This window comes from Amblyomma maculatum, chromosome 6 (assembly GCF_055883805.1).
Source record: "Amblyomma maculatum isolate TAMU_Amacu chromosome 6, ASM5588380v1, whole genome shotgun sequence".
Classification (NCBI taxonomy): Eukaryota; Metazoa; Arthropoda; class Arachnida; order Ixodida; family Ixodidae; genus Amblyomma; species Amblyomma maculatum.
In genome coordinates, this window is record NC_139349.1 from 53,297,365 (window position 1) to 53,325,112 (window position 27,748).

The following is a 27,748-nucleotide window of genomic DNA, read 5'->3' on the forward strand; positions in this document are numbered from 1 at the left end:
CAAGTTGCGGAAAAGGATGTTTTTAACGAAGTTTTGTCAGGGCTCAAATTTTTACAGTTATCTAGCTATTAAAGCAGAAATACATTCTTGGTATTCGCTTCGTACATTCTGAGGCTGAAAAATAAAAGCGACTTGTTTTTGTGTCCCTAAAGTGTGAGATGGGAAGGTCTAAGACGCGTTGTCTCTCTGTAGGAATGATGCATATACACCATGGAGGAAGGAAAGCTTAGGAGATGCCCTCCCAATCCGAGCGGCATAGCAGCAGTTGTGGAGGTAGTCACGTGCTTTCACAGTGACTACTGGGATTCTTAGGTATGCTTTGTCTCACGCGTTGTCTGCATCCCCCATGCCTACTGTGTTGTTGACATAGCCGGCCGTGTAATGTTTGGAATTCGCATTTTTTATGCAGTATTTTCGTTTTACGGATGAATCAAGGCTTTAAAAGCCTACAGTGAGCGTTGGACTCACGGTTGCGTCTTTAGTTCATTCAGCATGCCGTCGTAAACTGGTTCGGAAGACCGCGACAGCTGGCGGCGGCCCGGCACAATGCGAGATCGTCAGCTTGCACTGATCTTCGCGGCGCTAGCGGCGCATGCGCAAACTTACTGAAACCGCAGAAACGCCGCAGGCGGATCACCTAGAGGGCGAGAAGGAGCTCTCACGTCCGACTAAAAAAATACACCTAGTTTGACGCATGAACGGAAGACGCCACCAAACGCTTTAAAATCACCCGCAGATGCTTTATAACCTCTCATGCAGGATTACCTTGTTAGAAACGGCTGTATAAGGAACTCGTGTGGAAGTTTCCCCTGTACCGCTAGCACCACCTAGTGGCCATCGCGCCACTCTATTAGTAGGATGACTACGGCATGCGCGGCAGGAGGCGCGGAAGGGCTTTTAAATCGTCGCGCTACCGAAGACATGCTGCTGCGTTTGCAACTACTTGGCTGCGATAAAAAGGTTGCTCTGTATTCGATTTCGCCGCAGCCGTAGAAAAAACATACAAGACTGTGCTTAAGTGTGCTTATGAGCGCAAAAGGCGAAAACCATTTTACAGGACTGCTTTTACTGACTGTATCGTCATTGTCATTCCTACTATAATTATCATCACTATCGCTACCTTCTTTATTAACTAAATGAACCGGCATTGTCACCGCTACTACCATAATTATCATCCCTAACTGCATCGTCATTGTCAACGGTACTATCATCCTAACGCTAGACTAGGAGAATTACGATCGATTTTTCTCGAGCCCGGCGTGGAGTAGTGGTTTGCGCGCTCGGAGATAATGGTTAGATCCCTGTAAGTGTCAGTTAGTGCGAACATTTCCTTCGGGCGTTTCCAAGGAACACTTCCTGCAAACATTTTCGCAGCCCATGAGTCAAAAAGGGCTTTCGCCTTAAGAGGCAGCAGAGCTGGAGACGACGGATGTAGTATATGCAAACTTGGTGCGTTTACGCTTGCCTGTTTAGGTTTAGGGGTGGATGTATTGTACGCGTAATGAGGACCTGCAAGAAGAACCACACATAAGAGCCTCTACGGTTTCATAGACTTAAACACTGAGCTTTACTGTCGCGTAAATAATATCTTTAATTTACCAATGCCTGATCACCTCTCTCGCTCTATAATCCCAAATTAATTCCTCATGAAACGATCCTCTTGTTACCGACGCCCGTTCCAGTTCAGTGTCAACCGCATGCATGTTGCTAGTAAATGCAAATAAGCGTTTCCGCAGCCGCTCTGAGGTTGCCCTAAGTATTCATCAAAAAACAAGGTTAAAATGCCACTTTTGAGGTATTAACAAAATAGGTCTGTTCTCCCGTCGATCATTTTTTTTTTTTTTTTACGGCTACCGATTTCTAAACAAGGCTGATATTCCAGCACAGCGCAGATATTCCTTTTTGCACAATGCTTATCTATGTATGAAATACTATGTGCCGTATAATGAAGTGAGCAATACATCGGAGCGATGTTTGTTTTAAAACAAATGCGGCGTTGCGCGAGGGTGTGGGGGTCTTGCTTCGTATTGCTTAGTAATTCTTACAGTAAAATGGTCCACAACGTCTACTCAGAACATATCATATTCGGAACTTCTGTCATGTGTCATTGCTTTTCGGTATTTGTAAGGAATGCCTTTAAATTCGGTAGTGTTAGACTACCTTGAAGGCGAAAATGGTTTAGCATCGAGGTTGGTGCCGGCATTTGTGCTCAGCTTCGCTATGAACGCGGTCTAAGCGATGTCGAAGAGGTGAATAATTATAGACATAAGGTAAGAATGCAATCTGAATAGACATAAAAAAAGATTTTCAATAGATGGGTGAATAAATAAAATGCGATCATATTTCCTCCGTGCGATACAATTGATCGCCTCTAATTTTTTTTTTTTGACGTATGGCAGGTGGTTATTGTAGCTATTAGGATAGAACTACAAGTGAAGGAATACTCTTCCGCATAGAAATCTCGTAGTGCAATGCTTAAGGTATGTACATTCTTGTTAATTTTACCCATAACCTTCCCAGCGCAACCTGCAGTGAAAGTGGAAGAAAAGAAAATGCAGCAGTACGCCTTCGTCTCGTTTGATTGTCTGCAATAACGAGCACATATGGCTGCTAGTTTCTAGAAACTAAAAAAAAAAATCTTGTCAAGTTAGGCTAACAAAACGTAAACGCATCACTTACTTCAAGCAGGATTACCTGTCGAGCGCGCGGATAGCTGTTTTGCTCGTACTTCTCTTTGTCGGGCTATTCAAAGTTACGCTAAAACAGTCCACATCACTTCGGGCAGGGCTGCCTCACTTTTATTGTTCGTTTCTCATTCGTGTAACGTTGTTGTTTTCTGCAGGTTCGCAGTGCTACTTCCATGCAAGGCCCATGCGCGAGCAGAAAGACGAGAGCTGTTCTTTGCGCAGTGAGAACAAAGAAGATTCTTTTCCAGGTTCGTGCAACCGCTGAAGGCATTGTTTTTAACACAGCGAGGTTATTTGTTTTGTTGAGAGTAAAGCACAGGTGTATTTATAGAGGAATAGGCAGAATGCGGCGTAGCTCTCACCGGACGAAGCATTTAGAGCACTCATTGGGTATCTTGTGTTCTTTGCAAGAATGAAAAATGATTAGATCACACGCCTTACGGTAAGGAAGTGGTATACTTAGACCCCACGGGTAGAACTCAACGAATGTGTAAAAGCTGGCAGTTTAGGTTATAACCCTACTGCACGGGATTCAATAGCTGTGTTCTTACAATGTTAATTTTGGACAATTTTGTTTTGTGCTGGCAAACAAAAGCTTGGAGAATGAAAAGTTGAATTTCTGCTCATTTGAATTCTTCACAAAAAGAACACGATCAGGAAAGCAGATCTTTCATATTTTTGTCCCTTCAGAAGCGTCTTCAAATTTCAACCTTTTCCAGACTCCCATTGTGAACACTATGAAAGGCACGGGATCCAAACCTCGACCGGACACCGGTGTGCCGCTGTCTTCAAATGCCCCAGAAGATTACTGAAAAAACCTTACTTAAAAGCTTTAGCTTTGTCTATGTAACAATTCAATGTGTTCTATACTATTATATTGCGTAACTATATAACGATTCGTTTCATTTTCGCATTGTTTAGTCGCAATGCACGCTACCTCAATCGATGACAAGTGGCGTCGTCTTGCGATCGTGATTAGACCGATTATGCTAAACACTTAGACGTACATGCCTCATGAAGCACATGGGCGACTAAAATAGTACAACACATAATTTTCTTATAATTCGACTGTCTTCAAGTGCCTTTTTCTTGTTCAGTATAAGCATGCAAGATGGCCGATGTTCGCGGGGGCAATTTTTTTTATTGCGATAGCAATACTGCGCCAGGTTTCGAGCCGTCGCGTGGTCCCGGCGGAGGCCACGCTTGACCTTGAACAGCCGAGGAGGAGGAGGAAGAGGAAGAAGAAGAGTAGAAGGGACTGTTGCTATCGCAATTCAACTAGGGTTAACCGGAGTTAAACCACAACTAATTTTTCTGTTCAAATGATGTGTCGGTCCTCATTTCTGTACTCATGGTGTTTTTCGTGGTCTTATTGCATTTGCCAGATTTGCATTTGTCACGTTCCTTGCTGGTCCACATACCCAGCATCAGCTGTTCCAACATTTAAAGGACACCAACATCCCGCATGTGCCGACCATCTGGACTATACTGGGCACTACTCTATACGTGAATATGAGTGCGCTAATGCGCTAGCCCTTGATTTTACTAACTAGGCGCCGGGAATGAATTGTCCAATCGAGACGAAGTCCCATCCAAATGCATCCCAACCCCGTCCGAACAGATGATGGCGAATACGCTAGTTGTCAGTACCGGCCCGTGTTGTCGTGCCTCTGTCCTTTCGTTTCTTTGGTTTTATTCCTTATGGTAAACAGAGATGTAGCTGTTCGGTGGCAGCAATTGCGCACGCATCTCTTTCCACATTTCTGCCTCGAACATGCACTTTATTTCCGACCCTATATTCTTCCTACAGCCCCTCCTGCGTGCCCAATCCAAACAGTCCTGCAACACTCTCAATGCCCCAAACTCCTATCAACAACTCCACTCCGCTTAACCGGGTAGTTGCTCTTACCAGGACCAACCCACAAGAGCTGCGGTATAGCTGATCAGGCGGGACTGCAGGATCACTGCGGCAAACAGCGCGCTGTACTGAGGGAGGTAAATCAGGGAAAAAAACACGGATAATTCACAATCAATAAAAGTGTTATCCTCCTCCTGGCGCCAGCTGAGTCCTTCCTATTCCTTGTTACCGCGGCAATCATCTCACAGTGGGGACGCAGGTACCTGAGAGAGGGGATCACGTTCAGGGCTTTTCGCATTCTGGGTAGCGTTGACTGAGCGCAGTATGTACGGGCGCTACATACAGGACCGAATAGCTTGTTGAGTGGCGTGGTATATGGCAAGAGAGGATGACAATTGATGAATTCAGCTTAGAAAAAATTTACTCTACAGACAACAATCAGAAACCGCAAGGTTATAGTTCTCTTTTGAAACAAAAACGAGAGCTAAGAACTGATAACAAGAATTCAGATAGGACTGAGAAGAAATTGTAGGGATTCTTATGAGAAATATTAATAACATTTCGCAAGGCATACCTGAAAAATTTTCATATATATATGGCAAGAGAGGATGACAATTGATGAATTCAGCTGTGGTTGGAGTTAGAAGGGGTATTGTTTTACCCGTGCATACCGAACTATGCGAAGGGGGCGACACTGATACTCGGGAATAAATCAGCCGCGTGGTGTTGCCTATCTCAGAAGTCTTCATTTCAGCCAATGTACTCATGTTCTTTAAGTTCTACTTGTTGCAAAGGATATGACAACGAAATAATTATGCATTCTTTTAAGCATTATTATTCTGGCAAAAATATACGACTGTTGTACTCAAACGATGGGCAGAGATATATAAAGTGGACCCTTTCTCCTGGAGAGGAACATTCTTCATATTCTGAACATTCGATCATTCCTTTCCACCTTTTTCTGGGTCCTTCTCACCCCGTTTCCTATCCAACTTTCCTGTGCTGCCTGTGGGATACTACACATACTTCCATTCTACTCTTCAACTATATCTGTCACAGCGTTAATCTCTTACTGATAATGGACACCCTTACCTAAGAGCAACAAAAAAAAGGTATGCAAATTATCTCCTTCCGTTGCATTATTTTTTTAATGCGCTGCTCTGCCCCCCTAAATTCGCCTTCCCTACGGGGTGGCGCATCCCCAATAGCTATCGTAATTACTAAACGAATGCCATTGAGGCTAAGCTGTACAGCCTGTGAGCTCGTGGCAATCGGGGGAGGTGTTCCGGCTTCACTTCGGCCTCTACATGTCCGGACGTTTCGGAGCGGCTCCGCTCTCTGCCAGCGCGATGGAGCCACGTTCATGGCATTTTAAAGCTCTCCCAATGGCACAGAAGCGTTTCTTATGCTCTAGATGAGGGGAAACTAAATCATTTCTTCCAATCCATAACGCATTTTGTTGCTAGCCGGCGTCACTGTTCTACTAGCTACAAGTGCCGTTTGTGTCAGCATGGGCTGTTTCATTTTTTATAATTTTTTTTTTTCATGAGAACGAGTGGCCTTCGTCACCTTCCGCTCACTAACGATCACTGGATAGGGGCGGTGTTTTGAAATGTAAGCCGCAAAATACAAGGAAGACGGGTTATTGCCCTTATTGCAAACTCCAAATATGAGCAGGCACGGTCAAATTTGCTGACTTGGTCGTCATTCTTTTTGCCGCGGTATCTTATATTTTATGGCAAATAAAAACTTGTATTTTTAAACAAAAGAAAATTGCCTTGTCAGCAGATCAAGTGAGTTGAAAATTGCCAGTAAGTCGCGTCATGTTCCCAGCCCAAATGTCGTATGTTTATGATTAGTGTGCTCTTGATAACGATTCGCTTCTTTGTTCGCATGTCTGTGGTCAGAGTTGAAAATAACTATTCTCACCAAACTACGCTAGAAATAATGCGTGTTTGCATTTTTAAGCACGGGATGCCTTCTGCTGGGACTATCAGCGAACTGAGACGGACGTTGATCGATAGGAAACAATGCCACATAGCACACGAGGAACATAGTTGGATACCAGGCCATCTTGTACATATTTACGTGCTTCCAGATTTCAACGCGGAAGGATGTGCCTTGCTCGCTTGTCTCAAATAAATGAAAGCAGCAGCACTGCACAGTTCATTTTAGCACATTTGTTACGCACACGCAAACCAGTCATTTAGAAAGGAGGCATCCCGCCTTCTTTCTCAAAGTTGTCTCAGTACTCGGATCTGGACTCGGAAAGTGACAGCGGGAGTTAACTATTGTTAACTATCGTAGGTGCTTGTGTATGGCGACGTAGATCTGACAGATTATAGATATGTGTATTAGTTAATAACCCTAATTAATAATTAAGTGTCACTACGCTAGGGTAGCTTTCGGCATAATCCGCAAGGCTTATCCCACCTGTCGCAACAAAACAACCCGTCTTGCGAGTTGGTAACGGTCTTTCGTCCAGCATCGCGACAGGATGGAAATGAATTTGCTTTTTATGACCAGTTCCGAAAAAACTCTCCAGAAGAAGAAATTGCGCTCCTCATGTTTACATACAAAAAAAAAGCTTCCGCGATCCTCAGTCGATCTAAAAACATATATCTCAATTCTTCACTTAGAAACCTTGTCGTCACAAGCAAGGAGCTGGGTCATTCCAGAAAGAGTGTGGAATTACCTTCAGCAGCCTCACTTACTCTGTCACTTTATTTAAAGGAAACTTTTCTGAACCAAATGTTGACTTTACGTTCAGAAGGATGATATTGTCACGTCCTAGCCGAAGAGCATACTTTTTCGGCTACACTACCTCCCTCCGAAAAGAAGCATCGTCCCGATGCTAAACACAAAATGAAATAACAGCCGCGACGCGCGGTCTCGGAACGTTTGCTAGTAGAAGGAAGGGTTCTCGGTGATCACTGTGGTAATACGGATTAAGCCGCACTACGTGCACAATGTCAGGACGCAAGGAACGGCGTGACGACGGTTGCGTTACACAGGGCAGCGCCTCGTAATTAAGTTCACCGTCCCGATGAACAACTATGTACGGCCCGAAATACCGCTTCATGAGTTTTTCTGAAAGCCCTCGACGGTGAACCGGTGTCCACACCCACACCTTCACCAAATGCCACGTCCTAGCCGAAGAGCAGGACGATAACAGCGACCGCAGGTCAACAGGGCAGCAGCAGGAACCAGTGCGACGGCGGGGATCTTCAGATGATGATGATGATGATGACTTGAGACAGAATCCTCAGAACACCGAAAGGATCGCCCGCACCAGCGTCTTCTTTCTTCACGAAACGCTCGCATTTCCTCTCCTTCAGCTACAACATCTGTACTAATTCATGTCTAGTCCCAATTATTATTGATATGTTCCTTGCCTCATGCGAGATGTTTGAGTGTTCGGAAGGGTTTGGTGTTCGTGAAATGTATAAATTTGTGGTCGATCTTTAGAGTATGGCAGCTTCGATTGATTCGAGCAGCAGTTTCATCATATTTAATTTGTGTTCTCGAAGTGCCTTAAACTGGTTTTAACACACGAAATGCCATTTATTGATTTTATTAGGTTTTGGGTCTTCAGTTTACCCGTAGTCCCATGTATGCTCGGCTCTTGAAGTGAAGCCCTTGTTTGGGCTAGTTGGTACCTCGTCCGTCACGCCGTATTATTTTTGAATCGGCTTATGAGCCCTTTGTTGAAAAATTGCTCCTGTCATACTCATCAGCACATTAAGAGCGTACGAAAACAGCAATTGTCGATTCTGTTTTCAACAACAGAATAGAGAATAGACGTGAGCACAGACTCGAGCAAAACCTCCAAACCCAAGTACATAGCTTGGTGCAGCCGGGCTATCCTTCAAATATTATGGCTTCAGTGCCAGAAAAACTGCAAAACAGCTGAGATCAGCAATGAACAGCAAAATGACCACTGACAGAAAAGGTAGAAAAAGGTCGTTCTCGGGCCTTATCTGTAGGTCTCGCGAGACCTGGAAAGAATTGGAAGCAGTGCGATTGTCGATGATATTTTTGACGCCTAAGCGACCGTCTAGCCTTGTAAATAAAGTTAGTCCCTCAAACAGAGAATTTCGCAGCTGCGTGAAGAGGCACAAATTTTTCGTTCATTGGCAGGAAGGAGCGATTTATCATTCATCAGTAACCTGTGGAAAGAATTACGTCGGACAGACTGGTCGCTGTCTTAATGAAATAATGAAGAAGCCCTAAAAAGAAAACTGCCGAGACTGAAAGAAAGATGGTGAGTTGACGATGACAGTAACTACTACGAGCCTTTGTACCAGGACTTCACCGTGGCACGAAAAGATCGCGACTCGTTGCGAAGAGAAAATTGCAGGGGCGCCCTACGTGCAGAAAAAATTGAAAACATTGCGAGTTCCCTGTCTGGTTCTGTTATCAGTTTTGCGGTTTTTTAATTAGTACCGGTAATCAGTTGCCGGTTCTAATGACCAAATTGTGACGAAGTCAAATTTTGGGATCAGAGACTCAAACTTTATGGGTGGTCGACCCAAATTTCAAAGTCATCTTTGAGTTGGACGTATTCAAATTAGGTTGGACAATAATTTTGGCAAAATTGGAAAGAAGTCAAATTTCGAGGGCCCAGGTGGGCCAAAGTTTGGTGTGGCGCATCTAAGTTTGGAGGTCTTGACTGAATTGGTCATGCTACAATTGATACATCAACTCTGGTCAAATTCTGACGAGGTCAACATTTGGTGAGGTCAGAATTTGACGAGGTCAAAATTTGATGGCCCGACAGGAAGGGGGGGGGGGGGGGGGGGGGGGCTGTACTTTGAAAGTGGCCCATGCCAATTTGTTGGGAGGTCACCACGTAGTGGGCCACTTGTAGGTATATCTAAATCAACTTTTTTGCAAGGCTTGTTCCCCCAACCAACAAGTCTCGTTACCAGACCTCTTTATTTGCTCTATTTGCGTTAGCTTTATTTGCTGAAACGAAAAGAGGCAGGTGCCTCTTCACGGCGTATTCACACTTGCGAGTTGCAAAGGTGTGGTATTTAACTAAGGTACCTTTTCGATACCTCTTACTGATTCATCTTGAAATCAATTGGAAACATTCATGAGTTTACTTAAAAAAAGGAACTTGCCCCTTTTCGTTTCTTAGATTATGCGAGAGTGGCGAATGCGAACGAGACTTCTTTGGTCGGTAAACAAGCCTTGCGAATTTGTCAGACATCGATTCTGGTCAAATTTTGAGGAGGCAAAATTTTGGGGTCCAGGGGAATCTGGCAGACAGCCTATAGCGGTGCCATGAGCATGCGGCCGCGGAAAGATTCCAGTGTTTATGGGGGGCACATGCCGGCGGCAGCTCCCTTTCCTCGGCACGTGGCCGATGCTCGTCACACTCGTGGCACGCATCAAAACCGTCTAAGGGAGCCGAGCGCGCTGCCAAACATAGAATATTATCTGAACATAGAATATTCTCAAGATTACGGTGCGGCTGCCACCATCTATGAACCATTCTACAATTACGCCTTTCTTGTCGGTGACACCGTATTTTCTTTTAACAGCAGCTCCCGGAGATGGATTACTGCAGACATAAAGAGCTTAGAAAAATTTACACAACAGACAACAATCAGAAACCGCAAGGTTATAGTTCTCTTTTGAAACAAAAACGAGAGCTAAGAACTGATAACAAGAATTCAGATAGGACTGAGAAGAAATTGTAGGGATTCTTATGAGAAATATTATTAACATTTCGCAAGGCATACCTGAAAAATTTTCATATATAGTAAAATACAATATTGCAGCCACCATGATATTGAAGGGGTTATTTGTCACTTATAAAAACATCTATACCAAAAAGCTTTTAATGTGATAAAGGCGAATCAGGTGTAAGTCCTAAACGTCCCTGAGCGTTGAGATAAATGCGTTTGGAAAGCCGTGAAGCCATTCCAATGGATGACAGTGCATTGAGAAGCGGGGTTACGATAAGCTGAAAGCTATTGAAAGCTGTTGCTACGTTTTCGTGGTCGTTTCTTGATTAGTGTGCCTCCGGGGATGTGCGAAGCTTGCAACTTAATAGTTGCATTTTAGAGTATGACATTATGACGCTAGCAAACAAACAACGGCAAATACGTGCACTCAGTCGCAGTAAAATTCAGCCTTCCCACCGAAAAACGTCGCATTTTTTTTTCTGGTTAGGGTTGTGTGGTTATGCCCAGCTGTGAGCCTTTTCAATCCTTTCATTCCTGAGAAATTCGAGCACTAGGTCGAGGGAAGGCTTGTACCCATTGCGTAACCGCTGGGTACCCGGCGATATACAGGGGATTGAACTACACCTCCCCGCCTGCAAGGCTGGGGACCTAACCTCTCTGCTACCGGTGCGGAATGAAGAACCTAAACTTGCGTTAACGGTTCTTTTGGCTAGCCTTGCAACTCGCTTTAACAAAAACTGAGTGTACATAATGGCGCGAACCAAACACCATGTCTATATCGCAAACTATACTCGGGGACAATTTGTCTTGGCAATGGAGCCAAAGCTACGCAGCCGAAACGCATCAGCTTCCTACGCAGCTGAATATAGTCCCTAGTTACAGGAGCAATTTGTGCAAAAAAAATTGAAGTCATAGAGCAAGTTATTTACGGTATATGTTTTATCACGGAATCGATTTTTCCAAATGAAGCTGTTATGCCTAAAACAATATTCTTGGTTCCACCGGGTTTCCTCGTCTGATGTCTGTCGCGGGTTTTCGAGACGCCCCGGCTTTGCAGACAAAATGGTGACATCCGCCTGTTCGGGTCATTCCAGTTGTTGTGGTAAGTCCACTCCGCAAAGGTTGGAAGAGTTTTCACCAGGCAAGATTCGAGTCAAATCAAGAGACGCTGGCTGTCGAAGCAGAAGAAGCAAATGATCTGCAACGTCTAGGTAGACCGAAAGCCGCGCGGTCGAACTACATGGCGGAGTGACACGTTTAAACACGCACCACCTTCATAGCTTTGCGCCCATTGCCAAGAAAAAGTGTCCCCAAGTATAATGCACAATGCTCTCAGTGGCTTTTGTTGACTTATTTAGCTAGCTTAGAACGTCATGAAAGGCCACCCGGTAACCTTTCAAGCCGGGTTGTATCAGGCGGGATGGTATATTTCACTGTTCTCTCCTGAATCTGTCTCAAAAACGGATATTCAGCCGGTACCACGAACGTTAGCCAGACTTGTTGGGTGCTTTAAAGGTCATTCCATAGATCATAGAGCATATAGATCGCAGAGCGTAAGGCCTTAGGTACCTCGAACGTTTTCCTGAAACTTTGTCACGTTTCTGCGACAATCAAATATTTCGTTTATTTTCGGCGTCAGTAGGGAAGACCAGAAATTTCATAATGTAGCAAGGTATTGTCCGCCACGCCGCGATGGTGCAGTGGTTAAGATGCCGGACTACTGTGCCGGAGCACCTGGGTTTGAACCCGACCGCCGGCGGCTGATGGAGGCGAAACGAAGAGGCGTCCGTGCGCTGAGTGATGTCAGTGCACGTTAAAGATGCTGAAGTGTTAGAAATGACTACGAAGCCCTCCAGTACGGCTCCTCTTTCTCTTGTCCCACTACCCTCCCACCTTCCTCCTTTCCATTACGGCGCAGGTCAGGTGCCCATCGAAACAAGTGTGACAGATATTGCGTCTTCTTCTTCTGGTGAACCAAATATTATCATTATATTATTGCCTAAAACACAACAAAATTGTTAATCGACTAATGTATGCGAGGCGGCATCTGAAAGTTTTAACAGCGCCGCATGTCGAGCGGGGAAATTTTTCCATGAGTGGAAGTAAATGCGCGATCATCTCCTAGCGGTCGAGGCGTGGGTGTCATCATTTTCCACATTTTTTTTCATAGTGAGTCTTATTTTATTCTAGTATTTGCGCAATTAGTATTTAACAAACTTGCAGTTTTGATATTTTGACTAGCTACACCGAATTATTCCCCGATTTTTGTTCGTAGACAAAGCTGACTTTGTCATTGCGGGTTTGTGATGCGGAGGAATTCAGATACGAAAACACAGTGTTAAAGAAAGCTTTCCTCAGTCATGTACTATCAGCAGCCAATTTCTTCTTTGTCTCGTTGCGAACTGGGGCTTTTCTGAGAATAAATGTATCTGATTAGTACATAATAAGGTGTGTCGCTTTTGTCCTGCACAGGACTGTAGTCATGGTTGTGTAATGTTAAATCTTGAGACGAGAAGAGGGGCGCTTTATCACTGCAGCAAATTGGAAACTCTTGCTGTTAAAACTCCCACTCGTTTCGGATCATGAACCAATGACAGCTTAAAAGAAATTTTAGAGACTCTTAAACTCCCCCTTTGAGGGTTCGACGCGACAGAATTGATTGCTCCAGTTTGCGGCTACCCTTGCAGATACTCGTGCTTGCAAATGCACTTTGCTATGCGCTTATTCACTACTCCCTTAATTCCTGCTTCTATTATGTCTCACATACTCAATTGCAGCGCACAACGGTCAGGTATCCCATTATGTGAAAGACAGCCCACCATAGATATTAAGTTACCTCTCACATACTCATTAGTAGTGTACAACCATCAGCTATCACATTATGTGCAAGACAACTTTAACCAAGCCGTACGTTACCTGCCCGCTCCTGGTAATTCGACTGTGTCATCGTGACGTCACACAAACCGCCGGCCAATCAGTGTCCTTCCAACTATTACCAGCTAGAGGTAGTTTTCTTTCTGTACAGCGCACATTTAACGCTATCATGTTGATATCTTTCTCTTTCAGTTGAAATTCTAGAATGATCGTGTTGAGTTACCGAACTAGATCTTCAAGCATGTGCACTATATGTGATGGGGATGATGGGTGCACACTATATACAATAAGCCGTCACAGTAGTGGCGGTTTAAAAGTACTCCAGCACACTCCCTCACCCATTATCGCGTCCCTCATGTGGTTCGTCCGTATTACGGACGCTATACTGATGCTTTTCAACCGCACGTAGCCCTAGCACGTAACGTACTGTTCGTGACCCAGACTTGCTGGCGCGTCCGTCATGTGCAGATATACGTGTGCCTCATACAGTTAGGTCATTCTGTACATTCGTTTTAACGTCGACAATAGCGCCTATGGAACCTTGACCATTCCACCATCGTCATATCACTAGAAGGGACTCAAGAATCACACTTCGTTCTAGCGTTTCCTTTGCGAAGACGTTTTGGAGGGAGAAGTCAAAGAGGTGTTGGAAGAAGTAATCTCCTCTCCTCCACCCAAGGCTTCCAATTCTCTGTCCGTGTCTTGCTTGACTTCCGTGGCGTCCCGTCTGAACCGCGTCCAGGGGCTGTCGCTCGTGTCGGCAAGCCTCAGCTTGTTACGATAAGACTTGCTCTTCACCACACGGAGGACGTTGTCTGGCCGGTTCGTGACAATACCGTCAACGCCATGCCTGTGCAAGCACGCGAAATGCAAGAATAGAAGTTAGTCGAGAGAATAGCCTTTCTATAGTAACCGATATTAAACTACATGACATATTCTTCTGCCAACCCTAATAAGGTAAGAAGGAAGGACATTACCAACATGCTTTTTGACTGATCTAATCCAAAGATTACTGTCGTGCCTGAAGCTAAATTGGTAGGAGATAATGCTTCCCTTCTGTGCATCCTATTAACCTAAGAGAGATAAACACGACACTTCAGACAAAATATTCTTTGGGATACCTTCTCTTTTTTTAATATTCATCTAATTTTTTTTCCACCGAAATTGAAGGCAGATGTAAAGCAGAAAGGCTGTAAGGTGTAATAGGTTTCTGTGGGCTGTGACTAAGCCCCCTATTAAATGAAAACGTGCGGGGATGAAGCGCAGGATAGAGGCTAAACAAACTAGGAAAAAAAAGCAGGCTGTGAGCAAAATTCGCTGAGGTGTGCAATAAGAAAGACTGAAAATGACACAAAAAATAGTACACGAGATGTGCTGTGCATTCCTGACACGAAAACATATGTGTCAAACACGAGTATAAATAAACCTCGAGAACAAGCAACACGACATGATCTTGCTGGTCAGATATATACAAAAGAATAAGGCCGCCAGTCAATCCAAACCGTCATACTTCGTCTCCGAGTCATCCACTTCATCAGCTTTACGAGGTCGGCAAAGTAAACATATGGATACCATGCAATTGCCGATCCTTCTAGGGCCTCTCACTTAAACAATATACTACATATGAATACAAGCTCGAACAGTAGCTCGTAGACATGGCTTGTATTACATTGTTTTGTGTGCGAAATGTTTATAACATGGACCTTCCAAAACCTGGCTGGCGCGAACGCCATCTCTCCTGCATTTATCACCTCTGCGCTCTCCTCAAGTGTTCGTGAAACATGGTGTCTTACCCAATGCTCTTTTTAATGTAGTGTGGCAGGTCAACGGTCCAGTGGTAGACCTTGTCCATGTAACCCTTGTTGCTGTCACGCGCCTTGACAGCCGATAACAGCCTGTTTACGGACACTAGGAAGCGTACGCAATTGGAGCGGCCGTCACCCTGCCACAGGTGCTGCTTGAGGCCCAGTTTCTTGTACATGCGCCCAATGCGTTTCAGTGGGTCATTCCGGTGAAAGTCGAAACCTGCAGGAGTGAAAACAGTGTTATTTGGAGCGAACGAATAGCTCGAAGGCGGGGCGAGCTAACGCAATGCCCGCATGAAATGTCCACACTTAAGTATTAGACTTTGTACACTGGCTCTCTCAGCGCACTGACCTTGCATGCGTTGGTTTTGGAGGCGAGACAAGCGTAATGGTTAGAGGCGACTCTTGAGTGCAGATGCGAGAAGTACTTAGTTGTAAAGAAAAGTGGTTGAGAAATACTGTATATACCTGTTATATTAGGCCTCCCGTGATGCACGACTCCACTAAGCATACGGCTTCCTATAGGCTAGTTAGTCGAAATCATACATACGGGCAACACTGTTCCGTTTTGACAGTCGGCATTATTTATCACACAAAATACGTCTTGTTTCCAAATTCGTGCTCTCTAGGCACTAGAGCATCGAGCTCTACTGTCGCTCTATATGCGAGGTGGCCGCATAGGTATCTGTTGGTCCACTATAGAACAACAAATCGTAGAAGTAAAGCACGTCGAGCGGCTTATGCCAGGGACAGCTTCTGTTTTTTGCAGATACTGTTGTGACAATGCCACTGCAATTTATCAGCTGAGAAGGCCAGACGGACGGAAGCAATATCGGAACTTAATGCCGGCTCGTACTATTACCGAGTAGACACGACTAGTTTTTTTTTTTTTATCTTTCCTCCTTTTCTTTTATATATTTGCTTACAATGTTCAACAAGCCAATAAGGATCCGCCGTTACCTTGCCACCGCGCCGTTGCGGTTTCTGGAAAAATATTGCAGCCTGATCTTTTAACGCAATTAACGTTATATTTAGCCAGTATGCGGCATAATACCAGAAACGACTGTTCGTTTTACTAATTTCTTTCTACGCTTTAAGGCGGAATATTATATTGACGTCATCCGCTTCGCGTCATAGGATATGCGTAAGTATCAATGCCTCATATCCGACAGCAGCTGGCTTCAGCACTTTGCCACCATTCCCTTTACATGGAGCGCCTGTCGCTACAAGCTTTGCTGTCAGGGAATCCTCGTGAGGAGCCTTTCTTTCTCCAGGTCCCGCGCTTTCTCAGCGCCGTCTGGAACATAAAAAAGGCTCAAGCACGACTGTCCTCAAGCGAACCTTTAACTTACCACGGTTAGATAGTATCCGAGTTGGATGGTAATGACCATTCGGAGCGTGTGTGGCATGCTCATGACATCTAATCTGCTTGCCTCCTCTTCATGATGGAGGTAATGCAGACATCGCGACTCCGAAATCTGCGTTTTGCGTCATGAGAACTCTAGATTTAAATATATCTATCACGGTTTTTCATCGTTCTGAGTAATACCACAAGTTAGCGCGGCCATTCAGCGCACTGAGCATTACCCTGTCTTAAACATGAGGAATTTGTAAAAATTGATTTTTTTTTGTTTGTGTGGTTTAACGGCCCACAGACACGCAGGCTTTGAGAGACGCTGTAGTGGAGGACTCCAAAAATTTCGACCACTTGGGGTTCTTTAACGTGCACTGACGTCGCACAGCACTCGGACGCCTTGCTTTTCGCCTCCATCAAAAAGCGTCCACCGAGGCCGGGATTCGATCCCGCATACTTAGGCATCGTGGTCGAGTGCCCTAACCACTGCGCCTCCCGAGTGAGGTATAAAACTGGTTTTATAAACCATATTATTAACAGACTTCAAGTTGTACCTTGAACATCTAAATGTTCCTACAACTCTAGTGGTTATTACGCATTCATAAAAAAAAAAAATTATGGCTCACCAATTTTGTCCAAAAAATGTTGCTTTCCTTGTTGCTGTAGGTACTCCAAGATGCCTTTAATGACGTCGCCGTCTTTGGGGTTGCCAATAGAAATTAGGACGTTCACCTGCTCCTTAGGGGGCACTGGACAACAGGTAAGGATATTATAAATAAAAACCTCTTGGAACTCATGTTACCGGCGCCATTTAGTCGCATTATTACAGCGCTTGGATTCTTTGTATTTTGCTGAAGTTGTGCTTGGATAGAAATGCAGGAAAGAAGTGCACTTTGCCTTAACCTGAAATTTCACGTTCAGTTCCTGTAAGTAGGAGCAAGAGTATTGAAGGACTCTGGTAGGAGGTAGAGTGGTGCACAACTGTATGGTAAGCAGAAATGAAATTGTAACATCTAAAGCCGAAATGGCCAGCAGGAACCAAAAAATGAAAAATGTACAGTCAACGCGTTACACCAGACTATGGTCACATGAACACTGGCTTAAGGTTTTAGCGTACCGAAACGATATCGCGTTTGTGATTTTGACGGGGCAGTAATGAAGCAGAACACAGCATTTGCCCTCTACCTGATTTTTCACTGAAAATTCGTGAACGCATTCCGAGAGGTTACTATTTAAATTGACTATAAACCACAAAGTAGCAAAGTACAAGATGGACACAGTTGAGTTTGTTCGCAATATCAGCATGCTGAACTTGTCTGTGATCGTGATGCCGCTGAAACCTAGCATAGTTTTGCAGCTGCTTTTAATGTAGTTAATTTCAAAGTTGCGTGCGCGCCTTCATTTCTCCAACACGAGATGCCGTATAATTTTCTTGTGTTTCCTGAATGTCTTTTCACAGCGCATGACGATCTTTTTGTTTAATTTTTCTGCCACCGTACGACCTCCTGCTCCAAACGCCTTCATAGTAGTAAACAAAATGCTGGGGAATTGTATTCGCTAAAGTCGGCTATACTGTCTGCTCACGACTTTGAATTATGGCTCTTCGGTGTGTGCACAGGACGGGCTGTATTGTACTAACGCTGGTATTGTACTATTGTTTACTGCTAACTGGACATCGGCACAGATATTATTTGTTTAAACATTCAATAGGCGAATGCCACCCATCTCAGTTGTCGACAATTTTAAGGAAAATCCAAATGCTTGGCAGCACGTTTCGGAAACTTGGAGGGAGGCGAAATCTTTTCAGTGGTAAAGTGTGAATACATTATCATGGCGTGTTATTATGCCACTTTATATTTGCATAAATGTTGCCAAGCACCATCGCTGGTCACTTTGAAGTTGCATTACTATTGACATAGGTCTCTCTGGGAGGCTTGCATGCGGACGCGAACTTCCAAGCAAACGCTGTTTCCGGTTGCACGACTATTAAACTGACACTCCTGCTGCTTGATTCTATATCATTAATAATAAATTATTTTGATGGTTCATTATCACTTGTATGAAACGAACGTGCTGCTGAACACAGCGTATACGTGACAATCGGTATTGTCCAGTCGCTTTTATATAACTTTTTCTCCATTTACTTCAAACATGTACATGTGCTGTCAGAAGTAACCGGAAGCAAATAATACCCCAAACGTTCATTTCATTGCCCTCATGCCACGCATTCTTGAAAAGGTATGTGGAAATTAATTGTCATTACGCAAATTACTTAGTGCACCAACCTATGCTTATTCAAATAATTTTTTTTAAAACAAAAATCGTCCTCGATCTTTTTTGACGGCAGCTGTACATCTCTACTTTCCTTGGAATAAATATTGTGATCAATTTATTAATAAATCTGCTGCTGTTCTATTAATCAACTGACCGACTGAAGAATTGAAGGATTGTTTGAATCATTGACTGGTGGATTAATTTGCTGATTGATTCATTTATATTGATAGACAGACTACCCTGTAGTACATATATGTGAGTATTCGAATGTCGACAGTAGACGTTGATATGAGGCGTTATTTTTAATTAATTCGCGCGAAATAAAGCGCCGACCTTTCCCAGCTCACTGTATGCCCACTTTTATGCTAATGCGAAAGGTGACCGAAGGTATTGTGATCTTTATGTGGGTAAATCGCTGTATTCGGGCTTGAACTTCTGGCGACGCCATCAAGAGTGCTTGGAGAGTTGAGAGAGTACTGTAGGGAGAGAGCCTCATGTACAAAAGAAGTACCCGGGTTTGAAGCTGTCTGATATACATTCATTATCGTCTCTGATACTCACGGTACTTCCCTGATGTCACTTCCTTTAGCACAGTCGTATTCGAGTTATGACAACACACAGACAAGAAATCACCAACACATATGAAGTAACCTACGGTGAGAGGCTGCTTAAGTTCTTTATAGCCTTTTAAGTTTGGTAGTAATTAGCAGGTTAAAGAAAATTAGAGATGAAGAACGAAATAAATTGCATGTTTTGTGGCAAAACATGCTACGTTGAGAGCCTTGAGATATTATACCCTGCACAAGTACTGCTTACCTCCTTCCCAGAGAAATTCGCACAAACTTCTCGCAAGCAAGATTCCAGCTTTCTTTTTCGCAGATTGGGGAACCTTGTCTGTATGAAGGTTCAGAAAGAGCAGGCTCATTTTTCCTCGGAACTGCGACTCGGCTGAAATAAAGCCATCATGAATATTAGACCACCTACGTCAGATGTAAGCCAAATGTCTCATACACTGGTTAAATATCAGCGCGGCCCTTCAGCATCTGCGGGCATTTATTGCTGCGGGAAATGATTTATTAATCTCATCTTTCCCTTGCAAATTCATGCAAATGAAGCAGCATTACCCAGTAGGTGATTCGTTAATCGCTTTGCCATATGCAGGAGGAAAAAGATTTGTCGAAAAAAAAAAAAGCTATAGTGGGACACTTAATCTCCACCTTTAAGCATATGACGCGATATCGGCTTCTTGTTCGCCGGCATGTACTCGGTATCCAAGAACACGGGAAGATTGATTCTTATTCCAGCTTCCCACCTCAAAGGAACACCCCGAGTTGGCAGCTCTTCCGAATTTTCTAGTGTCGTGTGGTCTCGTAAAGTCGTACAAGCCGTCGAACAATCGGTGCTCTGGCATGTCAGCTGACAACTACCACCGGCCAGCGCCATGGACGTGATTGTTCGCTCACAGCGCCAAGGCGACGCGACGTTTAGCCGATGTCGGATTTTCGGTTTTTTCGTGAGGCCACGTGGTTGTGACCTCACGGAAAGGCCAGGCCAATCAAAGAGACAGCACACACAAGACCGATCGGACAAGATTCTTGGTCTGTGGTAGTGAGCGTATTGAGTGTTCTCGCACTAAAACCACCGGAAATAGGTATAAAGCCCTACAATTGACGAGTGTACCTGCGTGGACGTAGGTCTAGCGCATCTCATTACGGGATCAAATGCTCTCGCTGAAATTGATTCCCATCTCAAAATGCTGCCTAAGATTGTAGCTTCTAACAGTTCAACCATGACCTGGAACCTCGTGATATCATTCAGACCGCCGACACAGACCGGTCCCACGAGTGAACCTCGTGCACCAGCTTGGACGCTCCATACATCACACACCGTCTAAATTGCCGAGTGGATGAGCTAGTGCTGACGTACTTAGAACCACGAAGGGTTCAGCGCAAATATCACGTGGCAAGCAAAAAATTACACACTGTAAAGAAGACAACGAGCTTGTGCTCGAGCCTCGGGGTCTTGGCTGTTCGCGCGCCTGGCTGGTCTCGCTGATCGGTGACTGCGGCTAGGCCTGTTTCAATTCTTCAGTTTAATTCAGTTCTTCTAGAATAAACCTCCACCTTACAACACGAATCATTTTAATTGTACAGCCAAGCCGTTATCTAAACACCGCTTCGGCCGGCCGCAAAAGCCGGCATGTTTATTTCTCCAATAGTGCGGCGACCACGAGGTAGTCTGTTATAACCAAATGCTAAAATAACGCGGAACATCCACCATGGACGGTAATGAACAATGCACTCCAACTGAACTGACTCACGGCTACTGGTGGTGTCCCGAATGTGCTCTAGGTAGTCTATTATGGACTCTTTCGAAAAGCAGTTGCGGAAACAGTCACATGGGGCTCCGTGAAACGTTCCCACGACCGTGCCATCCGCCGCAAACTCGATGTCGGCCTCCAGTGCATTAGCTCCTTTCTCGAGAAAGTCATCGACCTCTTCGAGGGCGTTCACCATGTGACCTATGATGTAGAACGGTCGTCTGTGGTGGCCCTTACTTGCCTGTGTAAAAGTCACACACACACAAAAAGAGAGAAAAGAAACAGATACGAATGTCAAAGTTTGTCCAGTTAGCCCTTTTTGTACACCGAGTGGGCGCTGCTTTTGGTACAATTGTCTTTTCTAAAGAGAATGTGAAAGTACAAAAAGAAAACGTAAGATAGCTAAACAAGACTGAAGCCCTATTGCGTTCCGTACTTTCTCAATGGGGGAGCGGAATAAAGAACAACCGGCGAGATAAACCAATGGATTAAGGAACAGCCGGTTTTGAAACATTGTCAAGTCTACCTTAAGAGGTTGCAATGCTGGGCTAGTATGCATAGGTATCGATATTCTGCCATACTCTCCAATAGCACAGTCAGAAAAGCAAAGACACAAACAGCGCTCACCTTCAGTTTATTTACCGAAGTGAAAATTAGCGTTTTAAGCCCGCTAGCGGCGGGCATCTACACTTTCATAGAACACCTCCGACAAGAGTGGCCCATAAATCCGGATCACGGCCTGTCTTTTCCAACTTAATGACCCCGAGGCGTCGGGTGCACTCTTGGAATGTATACGAACCTTTGTGATCTGGCTCGGTACGGTACAGCATAGATTTGTTAGGATGAAATAAGCGGCGATGAAATGTTTGGGCATCACGGCAGCTGACCACCTGCAAAATGCAAAAAGTAATATGTAAATATCATGAATCACATCCGTCACTCCATTTGTTTATTTAATTTTCGTGACTACACTATATTCTAGGTGTCTAGCTCATCACTTATTGCAAAACAAAAGGCGAAATTAAAATTCAGAGCCAAGTGCCGGCGCAAGTCTCAGCGGTCGGACACAACAGTGCAGCACATAGTCAGAAGAAGTGTCAGACGGGTCGCGGCCATGATTTGACCAGCGCTCGCAAAACCTTTTCTTCTATATGAAACATTATCGAATTACTGGTAATCACTGCTTTACCGGATTGCAGGTATTTTTCATCTGTAAAAGAACGCAAGCAATTTAATAAAGAAGACTACTTCGCACATAGCAAGGTCCACCGCAGTGACCTCTGGGCGCATTCAAAAAGGAATGCACGCGGTTTCATTCAGTCAGTAGAATAGCCGAGTGTTCGTTGTTGAGTGGGTGCAGCTGAGTAGATTTATTAGCCCGGCACAGGCATAGCTGCCTGGGACGCTACTTGTATTGAGTGGCAACTATTGATTATTGTTAGATAGCGTTATGTACATGTTTATCGCAGTTTTCTGAGCTTCTGATGTGTAGGGAAGGCGTCGATTTTAATGCTTATGCTGCAGTGACTACGAGATATTAGGAGTTACGTGGTAAACCAATAGGCTTGGTTTTATGAAAATTATTTTGAGGACACTGCGAAATGTTTTGAGATAATTTTATGAACGCATTGATACAAATGGTGCAAGGTTTCAATATGTAACATAATTTGACTCCTGAAGTCTGTCCTGTGCTCACGACGAATTATTAGGAGGGCCATTAGACACCCATGAGATACGAATTTAGAAATAAAAAGCAACGTACTATAAGCCTGCCTATGGGGTATCTGTAGATATATTGATTGTTACGATATAGTTTGACAAGGTGCAAAAACATTAGGCTAAAAACCCATTTCCCTGAATTTGTTGTTTTTTTTTTTCTTTTTGTATGGAGAAGCTGAGAGGATTACTGTCAGTATTTTAATTCTTGACGGACCTATATGCAGGCAGAGATTAAAAAAAAAAAAGTATTTTCTTTAGGTTGAGAGTTAATTGCTTCTCTAGGTTCATGTAATTAGACCTACCGGCCTGTATATAGTCAAACCCACTCGTGACGATATTGAAGTGCTACGAAATTATCAATAGCTATAAGCGATGTGTTATAACCGGATAACTCAAAAAAAAAAAAAAGAGAAAAACTTGACCCACTTGATAAAATCTAACGAGGGGAAAATATCTTATACTTTTCACTTATTTGCAGGCAAAACCACGTAAGCAGTCAGCTTTCACTGCTTCGTGATTGTCTTGTTGACATCTCTCTGTAGAGCACCCAGCTTCTGTAACTAGCCGAGCAAACGGATTTTTAGCAAAAAAGAGGTCTCATAGTGGCTCAGCCATTCTTGCGGCTTCGGCCGAGGTGTGGTTTGGCTGGCGCAGTCGTAGTGTTTACGAGTCTTTTTTTCTTTTTTTTTTTGTCACTTACGATTGGCGCTAAGCGATCAGATTTAATTTTTAGAACCGATAATATACTGCAACATCGTTATATTAAGTTTATTTTACTATAGAGCACTTGATAAAGCTGATCGCGCTGCAAGTGTCCGTTGTTATATCTGATGTATTGTTCAAACCGATAATGTTGTAGGTGGGCTCTACTGTATATTTGTTTTCACTGCCTATGATCAGCACGGTAGCAAAGTTTCACTTATTACCCCACGAAGAAGCGCATTTTATAAGTCCTTAGATGCCTTCGCAAAACGTGCAAAAAGAAAAAAGAAAAAAAAAAGAAAAGAAAACACTGGTAGCCTACCTGCTTTCAGTGAGATCCAGCGGCCAATTGTTGTGGAGTATCTTCGGTTTCCAAGTGTCCAAAGTCTGGCTTTAGTCTTTGTCTTGGCTATTTTCGTTTCACGCTTGACATCAACTGACCGGGCACATCTTTTTAGGCGATTCAGTTAATGAAAGTCTTCGGTATAGGAGCGGGAAAATGGCCGACCTTTTTTAGCGGTCTCCCTACAGCAAGTGTGCTCCTTTAAGGTCTCAAACTTCGGGCCATTGTTTGCTCTGAACCCGAAGGTTCTTTTGTTTCGGAGTTGCGTAAATAGGGGAAGGGGAAGGAGGTGGGGGCGGCTGCATTATGGCGACGTATATCTGCGATTACGTCACGTTATATGCACGTGTACTGCCGCCAGCAGTCAGATATCTCCCCCGGAATATGGTAAATAACTTCATGACAGCGGCAGTATAGGGTGGTTGATCTCGTCAATTTAGTTCCAGAATCTAATTTACTATCGTTTTTATTACAAAACTATTGGCCAATACACTGCCCTTCAAACAAGCGCAAGTCGAACATGTCCCGAGGTCATTTTCGTTAGAACATTTTTTTTTCAAGCAATCGCTACAGTGGCTCCGTGGCAGGAGTGTTAGACTGCTGAAAATTATAATGTTGGTTTTTTATCGTTCTTGAAAAATTGAATAAAATGTATATTTTTTTCTATAGCATGGTGCTTGCTGAACCTGTAAACAAATTCCGAGTCTTCTCTACTGCAGCTTGCTTATTGCCCTAAACGCTGCTTCAGCCGGCAAAATCTAGCATGTTCAACCAATAAAGCTTCAAGGGGGCAATTTTTTAAATAATGCTTATCTATGCCCAAGCCTACAGCAGATTTGTGGCCGAGGAATAGCGGCCGTCTTCAAAGTGATCAGACGAAAAACTTGGCCCGAGTAACGACAGAGGAAAAAAAAAAAAAAAAAAAGTCGAGTCTGACAGGTTCCTGCAGACTGATAGCGGGTTGGATCACAGGAATATTTCCTATTGTGATTCGTATAAGGATACACCTGGAGCAAGCATTGTTTCAGAGCTATGACAAGAACACATGCGCTTGTTCGGAGGAACGCACAAGAACGGGAAACAGATGTGCTTTGTATGAAGGATGTTACGTCAAAGTGCGCTCGCAACCTGGGAATCTGGAATTAAACTCAGCAGCATAACGTTCAGAGATTTTGGAATTTTCTACGTTATTTTTGTAAGTTGAGGTTGGTAGCATAGCTCGCCCGCGCCCACGTTACGGGTAACTTATAACGAACTTTTAAGCCCTGCGCTCTGATTACTTAATTCTTCTAATTACACCTATAACCGCGTCTACTGGACGCTTTTATACTCCTTGCCGCTAGCTACCCATACGTCTACCACCCACTTCATGATCGATGCACCGCAGCAAACGACGGGGCCTCACTAGCAACGAATCAGACAACCCCCAGAGCCGTAAACCGTTCACCACTTTTCTCTTTGCAAAGCCTTTTCGACTGTGCTAGCAGTCGCCTCCAAACGCAGCGTAATTTCGCCATGCCTATCCCACACCAAGGTCTTCACTGCTGTCGTGATCGTGTTCTGGTAGAGTGGCTTGAACAAAGTGACACTAGAACTCAACAATCAGAACGCGTTGACTTTCTCCTTGGCGAAACGCCACCGCCTCTGTTGCGTCGGCCTCCACATCGGCGCACTCAAAATGTGGTCGTAGTGGAGTACGAAAGGATCTCCACAACTTTGTGATTGCTTCTTGTTGACGGCAAGGTCGGAGTACCTCTGCTGATTACTTAAATTTTCGCAACCTCATTTCAGTTGCGGCTGCTGATAAGTAGTGGGACATACGTACATTTGTCTGGTTATCGTTATTTACCAGTTTTCGGGTATGAAATGACCTTAGTTCACATTCGTCACACATGATCACGGACTCCCGCAAGTGTTGATGCCGATACACTATGGCAAAAGCAAGTTTCGCTAGCGCTCTCAGTTATGTTTGAAACGGCCAAAACAGACTTCGAAGAGGACTTTGAAGAGGCACGGAGGTAATGTGAAATGACCGGTGCGTTACACAATTCTCGGATATCGCCACATTGATGTGTGCGGTGTTAGCAACTGGTATTAGCACCGACCGCGCCATTCACCTCCATACTGAGAGAACACAAATAAAAACAAAATGGGGATAAAAGCAGAGGAGGAGACAACTGCTACAAAGGATAAAGGCACAAATCATTACCGCAGCCATCGTCAGTAGTCATCCTTCCTGTCGGGAGGAGTATTGCTACAGGCGGTTGACGGGGGTTGGATTGTTAACGAGCAACATAGCACCTAGAAGGTCGAGTGATTTTGAGTCTGGAGTAAGGAAGTGTTCCGCTGATACACAATGATCCCTTTATGCACCCACATACAAAGGAAATGGGGGTCAAGTGATCCCGAACACGTCTCCAAGGTTGCAAAAAAGCGGCCAAATGTCGTTTTGAACTTGTATACATGACATAGACGAGGCAGATTGAAGGGTCTCGGCAAACAGCACTTATATCGCAGAATTTGCATATGGCTTACACATGACCTAATAGGTTAAACATATGCAATTGCTCTAGATGTATTTTGAGTTTTTAATTTTTCTTTTCCAATATCCTGCTAGCATGATGTTTTTTTTTTTTTTTTTCACGATTTTTACTACAATACTTATGCTTGAGGATACATTTTGGTTACGGTACCGGACCTATGCAGATAGTTTGAATGCTGTGTACCGACTGTTTCTGTCATCCGCTCTATGCCGCCTGGATAAAGATGCGATCTTTATCAAAAAATAAATGTTTCGCGCTCCCTGTGCTGAGGCCAACTTAGAGAGCGACGTACACTTTAATTAGCCTTTCATGCTTATAAAGGTAAAGATACGGCAAATCATAAGAAAAAAATGCACTCGCGCGAAAATATTCTTTCGCTGCTTCTTTGCATAGCTCGGGTCACCAATTTAGCCCAATGTGTGTCATCTCTTTAACGCCTGTTTTTTTATGTGCTTAACCAAGTCGTTGTGTGGGCAACATTGCAGCTTACTTTGATTCCCCCTAAATAATAAGTCTCTTCCAGCTATATATTGAATATTTCAGCAATTTACGTTTGCCATAATGATAAATGCGCGAGGAAAATAGCTTGTAAGCCATAGTGGCGGCTTATGAACAGCCCAGCTACTGCATTGGTGATCTGGCAGCCTTCGTAGCGCTAGAGTACCCGTCGAGAGGTGTATCAGTCGTCGTAGTCTTTAGATGGTGAGCACAAGTATGAAAGTTAGTTCACTGACAAAGCGGCCGCTTTTAGGCTGAGGAGAAACGCAAGAACGCTTGCGTTGCGTTGCCTTGCTGCTTCTTGAAGAAGTGGGCTGAATTAAGCCTTATAGTGTCTCATGGATGGTTCACAGTGTTGTTTCTTTCAGGCAAAAAGTTTCCATTTAAAAACGAACGCCGGGACATTTGATTTATAGAGACAGGACTTACCGATTTTCTTTTTTTTTTTTTTGCTGTTTGTACGTTGCATTTCATTCGCGTTTTTAGTTTTGTTGTATCAGTACGCTATATTACCACAGTTATGTCGAGTAGACAGACAAATTATTGCCATAAATCTCCTCTAGTTGACGAGTGAATAGCTGCACTTGATATCAATTCTGATTTGATTAATTCATTTTTCAAGAAAAAAGGAAACCCATAGCAGTGGCTAAAGACGGTTACAAATTTGTGCATGAAAATTGTGAATGTTAGCGCCGTGGGAACAACAAGAACAACAACAAAAACAAAAAAAGCTCGAGCACTGAATACTCAGACAAATAACAATGTTTATTTACATTTCAAACCACGCACACGTTTGGAGATGACATAAAGATCTCACGGTGCTGCGCAACAGCCGTACACTTGTTAAGTCTAAAGGTGGGAGATGGAGACTGTGTCGGAGCACTGAGTAAGCGTCTTGAAAGCTACACGGTGGTCATAAGTCTCGCGCTTTGGTGAGAGTCGGTTACAACTTCGCATTGTTCCCAAGACACGCAATAAATTAAATAAATAACTGTACAATGTTGTAGATGACACGACATGAAATTACAGACGTCTCGCGCCATCATCACAATGACCACTCGGAAACCAAACCACT

The 27,748-nt window shown here is 44.0% G+C and overlaps 1 protein-coding gene and 1 long non-coding RNA gene across 2 annotated transcripts; one reads left to right on the top strand and one right to left on the bottom strand.

The window, feature by feature from the left end:
* The first annotated feature begins 196 nt into the window (after window positions 1-196).
* LOC146185747 (uncharacterized) lies at window positions 197-18,512 on the top strand. Its single transcript, XR_014708032.1, has 5 exons — window positions 197-312; window positions 2,843-2,935; window positions 8,686-8,809; window positions 16,941-17,034; window positions 18,444-18,512. It is a non-coding gene; the product is annotated as an uncharacterized LOC146185747 (long non-coding RNA).
* Window positions 12,010-23,813, bottom strand: LOC146185748 (dermonecrotic toxin LhSicTox-alphaIA2biv-like). The gene is made up of 7 exons (XM_084606677.1): window positions 23,612-23,813; window positions 21,668-21,758; window positions 20,869-21,109; window positions 19,365-19,496; window positions 16,901-17,023; window positions 14,909-15,140; window positions 12,010-13,965 (listed from the first exon to the last, which is right to left on the bottom strand). Exons 2-7 carry the CDS (start codon window positions 21,740-21,742, stop codon window positions 13,713-13,715), a joined length of 1,056 nt encoding a protein of 351 aa, XP_084462803.1. The 5' UTR covers window positions 21,743-21,758; window positions 23,612-23,813; the 3' UTR covers window positions 12,010-13,712.
* Between the last annotated feature and the right edge of the window lie 3,935 nt (window positions 23,814-27,748).

Coding starts and splice junctions, on each gene's coding strand:
- LOC146185748 (XM_084606677.1), bottom strand. CDS start 21,742: ATGCCCAAACATTTCATCGCCGCTTATTTCATCCTAACAAATCTATGC. Junction 17,024..19,364: donor CGAATTTCTCTGGGAAGGAG/GTAAGCAGTACT, acceptor CCTGTTGTCCAG/TGCCCCCTAAGGAGCAGGTG. Junction 15,141..16,900: donor ACATTTTTTGGACAAAATTG/GTGAGCCATAAT, acceptor TCACTCCTGCAG/GTTTCGACTTTCACCGGAAT.